Genomic DNA, 11270 nt, shown 5'->3' on the forward strand with positions numbered 1-11270 from the left:
AAGAACTGATTGTACACACTTAACAAATTCCTCTCCATCCAAGTCCTTAACACTGTAGCAATCCCAGTCTACGTTTGGAAAGTTAAAATCCCCTGCAATTACCACCCAGTTATTCTGACAGGTAACTGAGATTACTCTAATTATTCTTTTATTCCTGATATACCTATAGAAAGCTTTATGGTTTTCCTTGATCCTGTCTGCCAACGACTTCTCATGTCCCCTCCTGGCTCTTCTTAGTTCTCTATGTAGGTTTTTCCTGGCTAACTTATAACTCTCAAGTGTCCTAACTGAGCCTTCATGTCTCATCCTAACATAAGCTTTCTTCTTCCTCTTGACGAGATTCAATCCCTTTAGTAAACCATGGCTCCCCGCTCGACTACTTCCTCCCAGCCTGACAGGTACATACTTATTAAGAACCCGCAGTAGCTGTCCCTTGAATAAGCTCCACATTTCAATCGTGCCCATCCCCTGCGGTTTCCTTCTCCATCCTATGCAGCCTAATCGCATCATAATTCTCTTTCCCCCAGCAATAACCCTTGCCCTGCATTATATTCCTATCTCTTTCCATCGCCAAACATAACCAAATTGTTAAAAATCACACAATACCAGGTTATAGTCCAACAGGTTTAATTGGAAGCACACTAGCTTTCGGAGCGCTGCTCCTTCATCAGGTGAGCGTTGCTCCAAAAGCTAGTGTGCTTCCAATTAAACCTGTTGGACTATAATCTGGTGTTGTGTGATTTTTAACTTTGTACACCCCAGTCCAACACCGGCATCTCCAAATCATAACCAAATTGTGGTTACTATAACCAAAGTGCTCACCTACCTCCAAATGTAACACCTGGCCTGGTTCATTATCCAGTACCAAATCCAACGTGGGCTCGCCCCTTTTTGGCTTGTCTACATACTGGTCTGTAGTTACTGGGTTTCTCACTTCCCCGTTTTTGCAACTACCCTTTCCTGGGAGGAGCATGGAAGCCATTTACAGCTCTCACCAGCTCTGTTACATCCTGCATCTTTCAATCCAGGAAGGAGCATTATCTCACTGGAATCCTGGAGAATCAGGACTGGTTGCAGTTATTCACGAAGCTACTAGGGACATCACAAACACTTCAATAATTGTAATTATTACTGGGACTTTACAAATGCTCTTTTTTTAAAGATATAGAGTCTTTAGGAACTGATTTTCAGCAAGTTAATTTTTGCTCTGTTTTTGCTGTTATATTTTTCACTTGCAATACACAGAGCAGATGTCATATAGAACAGAAGATTTTATTTCACTTACTCTTTGACTGACTGGCAAAGCTAGCACATCCTGTTCAGCCCTAATCATCCTTGGTTGGCATTGTGGTTCAGTGGTTAGCACTGCTGCCTCACAGCACCAGGGACACGGGTTTGTTTCCAGCCTCAGGTGACTCTCGATGTGGAGTTTGCACATTCTCCTCGTGTCTGCATGGGTTTCCTCCGGGTGCTCCCTTTTCCGCCCACAGTCCAAAGGTATGCAGTTTAGGTGAATTGGCCATGCTAAATTGACCATAGTGTTCAAGGTTAGGGGCATTAGTCAGGAGTAAATGTAGAGTAATGGGTTTGGGTGGGATTGTCTTCGGAGGGTCGGTGTGGACTTATTGGGCCAAATGGCCCACTTACACACTGCAGGGATTCTATGATCTTGAATTGAGTGGCATGCCCGTCCATTTTAGAGTGCAGTTCAGTCATGTAGTTCGTCATGTTTCTGTGGGTCACGATTCACACGTAGTCCAGACCAGGCAAAGAAGAATTTTCTTCCCTAAAGGACATCACTGAACCAGATAGGTTTTACAATAATCAATAATAATTTCATCGTTGTTGATCCAGCTTTCAAGATTTTCCAGATTTTATTCATCCAAGGCATTATCTGCTTGACTAATCCAATTATATTACCAGTATGACGCCTTCAATTCTTGAAATAACAATGATTAATTTAATCAATCTCATCCTCCATGTAGGAAATAATCAGTTAAATGAAGGCGAATGTTTCAAACTACAACCCTGACCATTGTCTCAATGTGCTAACATAAAGCATATTAAAAGGTTCATTTCTAATTCCTCATTGTGATCAGTGCCATCTTTGCTGCATGCATCTCATAGTCCTAGATGGCCTGGCTGGGTCACTTGGCAGATTCCTTCATAGAAATAGTGTGGGATTGCTGTCCAGAATGAGAAGTAATAGCAGGTTTCCTGACACAAAGGGTTTTTACAACAAACTAAACTTCATGGTCATGGTGATACCAACATTTTTTGATTCCAAATGTATATTCTTAATGTGCAATGGTGGGGTTTGAAATCTCATTCTCTGGATCAGCCCATTCAGATAACTGCTATGCAGGTGTATTCTTAAAGAGCAGGGCACTTTGCCAGTATCCTGGCCAACAGACCTTCCTCAGCAAATACTACCAAATGCAGTTAAACTACGATTAATCTTGTAAGATTTTTAATGTGTAAAGAAGTCTCCATACTCCTGGCTACTCCATCATGTACACGTAACTCAGAATTTCCAATAGATGTCAGAAGAAGCTTTATCAATAAATTCTATCTTCCTCATTCTCCAATTTCTTTCCACATAAGCACATGTCATTTCATTGGAGACAGTTATCTTCCACTTTGTGTCACTTCATCCTACTGAGGTGTACAGTACAATCTGAGCAAAACACTAAACAAAAAAAAAACACAAAAGAACTGCTGAAAATCTGAAACACAAACAAAAGTTGCTGGAAAAACTCAGTTCTGGAGTAGAGTCGCTGAACCCAAAACATTAACTCTGCTTTCTCTGCACAGATGCTGCCAGACATGCTGAGTTTTTACAGCAATTTCAGATTCTGAACAAAACACCATTCTACAAGATGAAACACAGGACAAACTCAAAATGTGAAGAAAAGCTTTATTTTAGAATCCTGAAAAAATATTCCCACAAGTCACCACAGTGAAACGTTAATCATTCAGCTCCTCTTTGCAAGTAACTTGATCTATATTATAAGATGCGTCCAGAAAATGCCAGACTTTACAATGGAGTGTATAATTGTCATTACACTTCAGAATTTCTTTGTGCGGCTCTTCACAGAGATGACACCTAGTGGGGATGCTGACAGAGTCCCCCTACATATCACAGTAATTTGTACAAATTCATCAACCCACAACTGCTAGCTCCCCAAGAGACAGTGCAAAACCTCACCAAACAACATGATAGCATATTGGAATTCTTACTGTCTCGCAGTGAAAACACATTCCCTTTCCTGTGGTACATTTAACAATGACCTAACGAGTTTGGAGACACATATAGCAAGGCAGTTATTTCAGGAGGCCGATTAGCTGCTGCAGAGAGTGGAGAATATGAGCTTTGGGGACTAGCCCCTTTGCCCCAGCAGGTTGCTCCTTCTCTCTGCAAAGCAAGTAACTCTCCATTCCCACAGCCCTGGCTGCTAGATAATCCTTCTGTAAATCATCACCTATGTGTGTGGCCTGTTTGGGCTGTATCTGAGCAAGGCTCAGGGCCTTAATAAAGATACGAGGGTCTGGCTTGCCTATTCCAACGTCCTCTGATGTTAGCACAAACTGGAAATGCTGCCGCAGGTTGCAGTTGGTTAAAATCTGCTCCAGGCGGCGGTCAAAGTTGGAAATGACTGCCATGTGAATGCCCAGCCTGTCACAGTGAATCAAGGTGTCCTTCACATCATTAAACACCTCCCAGTTCTTAGCACTGCTGAACCCACGATACAGGTTCTCTGCCAGTGGAGTCAGCACCCGTTCATCTCTCACCCCACAGAGCCGAAAGGTCTGTTTGACTGTTTCCACCCACCACTTCTGGGAGCTTACGCCTTGGCTTACACCATAGCTTGGGAGCAGCTTGTTCTGTGTTCGGAGGGCTGCCAGGAACGATCTGTCGAGTGCCTCAGCCTCCACCCGGATCCCATGCAGCTTGGCCTCTGAGGAATATTGCTCGCCGACTGTGTGACGTACTCGGAGCAGAGTGTCCTTTACATCCCAGGTCAGCAATCGAGGTCTCATCCTCAGTCACTGCTTATTTTAATCAATATAGATCATGGCTGCATACTGAGCAAAGAAAGAAGAACTCACAATATACACTATCTCACAGTGCTTTACAATCAGTAAAGTTCTTTTGAAATGTAATCATTGTTGTAATGTAGAAAATAAGAGCCAATTTGTACACCACAAATTCCTGCAACTAACAAACATGAGAATTACCAGAGGCTCAGGTTTTGAAATCAGTGTGTAAAAAATGATTTGGACAAATGCCCACAATTTTCTTGAGTTATGAGTAGCAATTTGTCATCAGGTATTCAAAACAGCACAGCATTCTCCACAGTGGATCTGCTGTATGAGTAGACCAAAAATAAAAACTTGACTTTTCAATCCAATCATCAGATTGAAGAATCCGCTGAGACATGCAGAGTCTAAACCAGGAAGTATAAAAGAAAATATAATTAATTGTAAAATTCTGTAAAGAAAGCAAAATAAAGAAGCCTAGAGAAGGGATTAAGAGGGTGAAAGTTAAGAGACAGAAGAAAAATGTTCCAATAAAAGTTTAAAATATGCTTATAAAATTAAGTTGTGATTCCAGAGAAACTGTTTGGTAGTAACTTTTTTTACACTTTTTATGAAAAAACATTTGAATGCACCAACTGTAACATTTTTGCATATTCAGTGGATTTCACACACTTAAGTATCAATGGTGAGTCTCTGGGTGTGGTTTGGGTATGATAACATTATGAGGGAACATGGCAACTCAAGACAGAAACTTTCTGATTCCCTGCACACAGTGTCTCTGGAAGTTACTAACTGGTTTATTCTTTAACAATTAAATGTGATCACTGACAGTCTCGCTGTTATTAACTATTGCAAAAATCTGGACCATTTTTCAGTGTTGTTTGAAGAGTAATAAACATTGGCTACCTCACCAGAGAGCTCTCTTGTTATTCCTTGAAATAAAAACAAAAACAGAAATTGCTGATAAACACAGCAGACCTGATAGCATCATTGGAGAGAAAGTAGAGTTACTGTTTGGGTCCAGTGACCCTTCTTCAGAACCCTTGAAATAGAACCTTAGGATCATTTATGTCTGCTTGAGAAATCTTTCTTTTAATGAATCGGCTGAAACATGGCAGTGTTGCAATCCCGCAGTACTGCACTGAAAGTGTCAGCCTAGATAGTACGATCAATCATCTAGCTTGGAGTTGAAATTCATAATCATCTGATTTAGAAGGTATAAGTGTCAAGTGTTAATGGTGAAACAGGGAATGAGGTTGACTGACACATTTAGTACGGCTTTAGAACACAGAAATGGGTAACTAATTAGAAATTCTAATAGACTGCACACAACCTCTCAACCGGTGACAATTACCCTACAAGGGGTGAGAGGCTGCACACTGCTGCACTGCAGTCAGCAGACTTTCCAAGGGTTGAGCAGAGGCAGATATTTTCTAAACGACCTGTTCAGAGACGAAATGACACACCCCTGGAGCAAGTGGGACTTGAACCTGGGGCCTCCTGGCTCAAAAGGTAGGGACACTACCACTCCATCACAGGAGCAGTGTGAGGCGGTAACATCTTAGCCCCTCACCACAAAATCCACACACAGTTACCCATTTACCCTGACAGCAGGCAGGAGATGTTAACTCCCACATTGTGCTTCACGACAGTGAGAGCTATCCTGTCAGTGCGTTTCCCTGGAGACCGGTGTCCAGGGGATGAGGCTTCAATTCCAACCCCAGCAGCTGAGCAACTTCACCCAGGGAGGGAGGGAGGATCAAAAATATCACTATTATTAATCAGCAGCCTGTTTACCGTTCACACACAGCAATTACCTGCTCCCCTTCCGCTCCAGCACCGACAGCCTTCACCACCGGAAATGGGCTCACCCGGAATCCTGAGGCAGCACAACTTCCGCTTTGTTCCCCGCCCCCCCATGGTCCGACCCGGAGACAGACCCCCGGAAACCTATTGTCGCTGCCCACTGTTCCGCCGAGCGTCCCCTTCAGTGTACAGGTGAAGGCCTCTGCTGGGGAGTCACATTCTGAGAAAGTAGAGTTTATAAAAGTGGGGAGTCGAATTTCGATGATGTTTCTGCTTGATAAAAGTTTGAGGAATTCCAATCCGTGATAACTTGTAAACCAGCTTTACTTCATTATTTGTCTCAATGAAAAATGTTGGAAGTACAAATGAGAGACTGAAAGAAAAAAACAATAAGTTTTTAAAGTCCCTGTGACTTTTTTTCTCCAAAGGTGCACAAAGCAGTGTCCTCGAGATTGACATTTGATTTCCTGGAGACTCCGGGCTTTGCAATTATACCTGGAGCTTTTTGTTTCAGATTCCCAGCATCCAGAGTATTTTGTTTTACAGTACTTACCTAGATCCTGGCCTGCAAATCACCCAAGGAGCACATTCCAGCCAAATAGAGCTGCCAACACTACAGGATAGCCCTGGCGACTTTAGAAATTCATCTCCTAGATTTTACTGTGTATACACAAATTTATCAGGATAGAATTTTGCCCCCCCCCCGCAACACCAATGGTGATTTAGTTCCAAATCTGGACTTTGTATAATTTGGAGGAAACTATTCAGATGGTGATGTTCTCGCATGACTGTTGCCCTTTTGTTTTATGCAGGAGAGGCAATGGGTTAGGGAAGATGCTGTTGAAGTAGTCCTGTCGTGTTGTTGCCATCTGTCCTTAAGCTGGTACATAATGCTGCTCCTCTGTCCCAATGGTGATGGTAGTGAATGTTACCTGCCAATTCCCCAGCTTTCAGATGTTGCTATATGAGGGCAGGAACTGCTTCTGCATCTGAGGAGTTGCAAATTATACTGAATGTCCTCACAACTGAACTTATGATGGCTGGAAGTTAATTGTTATGAAGGTAAAGGCATGTGCTGTACTTTTAAGAGAGTTTGAATGCTGTTCTGAACTGAAAGCTTACAAGCACCTGTGTATATGACGAGATAGCAGTCTCATGCACTAATGTATATTCATCTACCCTGATAAATGTATGTACATACGCACATAGACTGAAACTGTAAAGAAGATGGTTTACCACCATAGTCTAAATGGCAATGCCAATACAAGAGAAAACCAACATTTATTTTGCCATAGCCTATTAAGTTCACATCCCCCAAGGAAATTAAAACAAAATGTTTTCCAATTCCCAATACTTTAGTTACTAATTCAGGAAAGTGTTCAAATACAATTTTCTTCCAGGATTACTTATTTTATTAATTCGTGGAATGTTAGTGGTGCTGGCTGGACCAGCATTTATTGCCCATCCCTCAATGCTCAAGGGCAGGTGGTGTAAAGCTGCCTTCTTGAACTGCTGCAGCCCATTTGGTTTACACACAATAAAATCTAGGAGATGAATTTCTAAGTACTGGAAAATTGAAAATATGTAACATTTTGCTGTGAAATAGATACCTGAGTTGGTTGCTGTTTTGACAACAATTTGAATCAATTTAAATTATGGCCGATAATACTAAAACCCAATCAAGTTTGAACTTATTGTTTTGCTGACACCGAACCAATGAGGCGATCGATGTTGGGGTTATAAAAAAGGGAAGCGTTTTGAAAACAGGAGACAGAACAACTGCCATCAATACAGATCCAAGAAATGAGAAAACACTCTCTATCAAAGGTACCTTTTTCCTATGAAACATATTCGCAGTTAAAAAGAAAGATGATGACCCAGGGGGATCTTCAGCCAGAAGAAGAAAGACACAGAAGATGACAACAAATTAAGTTGATGTAAATTTAATAAGTGTCTTACTGGAACAGCATATTGTTATAGAGTTGGAGGCAGGTAATAAGCAGTTAAGAGAAAGCAGACATATTGTTTTGAATTGTTGTTGTTTAATGTTCACTTGTGGAGTTAAAGAATAAATTGATGTTATTTTCTTTAAGTAGTGGAATTTAGGGAGTTCTCTGTCACTCATTTTTTAACAGATTACAAGGTGAGGTGAGCTTTTCTGGCTGTTTGGTTTAATTATTAGAAGGGTTCACCACTGTGTTGTAGCAGTTTGGGGGCATGGGTCCATGATTTGAACAGATTTAATCAGATCCAGTCTGAGATTTGGACAGATTGAACAGATTTGGGGTACAAAAGATGGTACAGATTTAAACACTTGCCTATTGGTGTTCTAGATCTTTAAATAAAACGTAGGTGGGACCATTTGTTTAACTTTGGTTACTTATGGTTGGTTAGATTAAAATGAGAGAAATGGGCTCTTAAGATTGCTCAAGAGGTTCTGGGGTTTGAAGATGCTCCCTAAATTTGTCAAGAAAGTTTAGAAAGACAGACGAAGGAAGTCTTTTAGAATTAGCAAGTAGGTTAGAATTGGGTTTAACCAGAGACAAAAGGAAAGCTGAAATTGTAATGGAGTTGATCAATCACATAAGTGTATCAGAGAATCAGACAAGTGCAATAGAGTTAGAAAAACTTAAATTGCAATTGAGGCAAATGGAGTTAGAAGATAAAGAAAGGGAAAGAAGCACCACAAGAGAAGAAAGAGAGAGAGGAAAAAGAGAGAGAAAATTCTTAGCTGAGCAAAGAGACAAAGAGAAAGGGAGAGAGAATTTGAACTTCAGAAGTTGTGAATTAGTCAGGAAAATCAACAGAATGGAAATGAAGAGAGAAGGTAGTGATATATACAAATATGTTAAAATGTTTCCATACTTTGATGAGAAAGATGTCGAAACCTTCTTTATTTCATTTGAAAAATTGGCTAGGAAGATGAAGTCATCAGAGAACTTGTAGATAATGCTAGTTCAGGCTAAGCTGGTAAGATGAGCTAGTGAGGTATTTGCAGCGCTATCAGATGAAGGGTCAAGAGATTATGCAGATGTCAAACAGGCTGTTTTGAGTGCTTATGAATTGGTACCAGAAGTGTATAGACGTGGTTCAGAAACATAAAGAAGGAACTAGTCAGACTTATATGTTGAATTCGAAAGAATTAAACATAGTAATTTTGACAGATGAGTGCAGGCCTTAAAAATGGATTGGACCTATTAGTTGCTAAGAGAGATTATTCTGCTGAAGGAGTTTAAAAACTCACTTCCAGAGATGATCAGAATACATGTGGATGAACAGAAAGTTCAAGAAGTGAGAAGAGCAGCAGGGATGGCAGACGAATATACTTTGGTGCATCAGGCAAAGTTTAGCTTCCGACAAGAATTCCGTCCTGTGAAGGATAGATTTTGGGAGAAGGGGAGATCCTACACTACAATATAAAGAGTAGGGAACACTAGTAATAGTTGACCATAGGTGAAAAAGGAAGCTCTAGAGGGTGGACAGGAGGTGAAAGGCCTCAGATGTTTCCACTGTAATGGAGACACAGAAAATTACAGTGCCAATGGTTTTTTAAGGGCACTGGGAAAATGTGTTTTCACTGCCAGAAGGTGGAACACGTAAAGTCACAGTGCTGGTTGTTGAAGAAAAGATGTTGTAAAAGAGGCTAAGCCAGTGGCACTAGTGAAAGTAGTAAAGAAAAGTTGAGGAGCTGCAGGAGAATGCACAGCCTAGGGGCTGAGTATGGAGTTAATGAGTGATCTTTATAAAGACTTTGCCTCTGTGGGTAAACTTTACTCAGGAATTACAGGGGGAGAAGGGAAAGAAGTTATAATTTTGACAGCTATGGGATCTAATACGTCTCTAATAATAAGAGATGAATGTATTTGCACTCTTTCTGACATGTTAACCAAGAGAGTGGTAATTGTGGAATAGATGGACAGAAATTTAGCGTTCCCCTATATAAGATCATGTTGCAGTACCAATTCAAGACTGGGGAAGTAACAGTGGGAGTAATTGACAGAATGTGAGTTCCAAGAATACAATTTGTTCTTGGGAACGATTTAGCAGGACCCAAGGTGGGGTTGACACCCCATGTTGTGGACAAGCCCAAGGATGACCAAGGAACTGAGGAGTTAAAAGAAAAATACCCTGGAATTTTTCCAGATTGTGCAGTAACAGGATACCACTATCATAAGTCACAGCACAAAGCAAAAATTGAGGAGAAAGACGAAGGGGTTGACGTTAGTGGACACCCTGTTTGATGTAATGGTGCAGGAAAAACCTGAACAAGCTGAAGTGTTTAGTCCTGAAAGGTCCTAATGGACTTACAACAGAAAGATTAGACTATATATATATCGATGCATACTCAGAAAAGGAATTAGAATGTATTCCTGAGGGTTATTATCTTAAAGATAGAATGCTAAGTCAAAAATGGAGACCACAACAGGTTAGTGCAGGAGAGAAATGGGCAGAAGTGCACCAGATTGTGTTGCTGGTAGCATATAGACTGTAATGTTATGGGTAGCACATGAATTACCAATAGGAGGTCACCTCGGTGTGAGAAAGACTCAGGCTAAGGTACAAAAATATTTCTATTGGCCTGGAATGCACAAGAATTTGGTTAAATTTTTCTGTACATGTCATACGTGCCAAATGGTAGGTAAGCCACAGGCAGTAATAAAACCAGCACCTTTGTTGCCGATTCCCGCATTCAAAGAACCTTTCACGTGGGTTATGATTGATCATGTCAGTCCTCTCCATGAAACTAAAAGTGGGAACCAGTACTTGCTAACCATACTGGATGTGTCTACCAGATTTCTGGAGGCAATTCCATTACGAAGTATTAATGCAAACAGGGTGGTAGAGGAGTTAGTAGCTTTCTTCACGCGGTATGGGCTACCCAGAAAGATTCAATCAGACCAAGAGTCTAATTTTACGGCTAGCTGTTTAAGCAAGTCATGGATAGCTTAGGCATACAGTGCTTTAAACAAAGTGCGTACTATCCTGAATCCCGGGGAGCTTTAAAAAGGTGGCATCAGACGGTGAAGACCATGTTGAGAGCATACTGTCAGGATTACCCGAATGATTGGAATGAAGGTAACCTATTCGTATTGTTTGCCATTAGAGATGTGAATCTACTCAGTTTACTCCCTTTTAGTTAATATTTGGACAGGAAATGAGATGGCCTTTGAAATTAATTAAAGAAAAATTGACAGGACTGAAGTCAAAGATTAGGTATTTGAGGTGAGGGAGAGATTAAATCGGGGAGGTGAGTTAGCTAAACAGCACCTGAAGACAGCACAGCATAGAATGAAGCATATGGCAGATAAAAACTCTGAAGTTCGGCCGTTTTCCCGTGGGGATGACGTATTATTACTGTTACCAATGGTAGGAAATCCCTTCCATGCCAGGTTTAGTAGTCCCTATCAAAGTGAGAAAAAAAT

At 41.0% G+C, this 11270-nt stretch overlaps 1 protein-coding gene across 3 annotated transcripts; it reads right to left on the reverse strand.

Moving 5' to 3' along the window:
- Positions 1 to 2900: 2900 nt before the first annotated feature.
- On the reverse strand, positions 2901 to 5941 carry hdhd3 (haloacid dehalogenase-like hydrolase domain containing 3). Of its 3 annotated transcripts, XM_043719854.1 has the most exons (3): positions 5859 to 5908; positions 4240 to 4448; positions 2901 to 4086 (listed from the first exon to the last, which is right to left on the reverse strand). In XM_043719854.1, the coding sequence occupies exon 3, from the start codon at positions 4039 to 4041 to the stop codon at positions 3325 to 3327; it is 717 nt and encodes a 238-aa protein (XP_043575789.1). In that variant the 5' UTR covers positions 4042 to 4086; positions 4240 to 4448; positions 5859 to 5908; the 3' UTR covers positions 2901 to 3324. The 3 variants fall into 3 exon arrangements, with proteins under 3 accessions (XP_043575789.1, XP_043575791.1, XP_043575788.1); XM_043719856.1 differs by lacking the exon at positions 4240 to 4448 and having other exon boundaries at positions 2901 to 4079; positions 5859 to 5941; XM_043719853.1 differs by lacking the exon at positions 4240 to 4448 and having other exon boundaries at positions 5859 to 5940.
- Between the last annotated feature and the right edge of the window lie 5329 nt (positions 5942 to 11270).

Source organism: Chiloscyllium plagiosum, chromosome 30 (assembly GCF_004010195.1).
Source record: "Chiloscyllium plagiosum isolate BGI_BamShark_2017 chromosome 30, ASM401019v2, whole genome shotgun sequence".
Taxonomy (NCBI): Eukaryota; Metazoa; Chordata; class Chondrichthyes; order Orectolobiformes; family Hemiscylliidae; genus Chiloscyllium; species Chiloscyllium plagiosum.

Coding starts and splice junctions, on each gene's coding strand:
- hdhd3 (XM_043719856.1), bottom strand. CDS start 4,041: ATGAGACCTCGATTGCTGACCTGGGATGTAAAGGACACTCTGCTCCGA.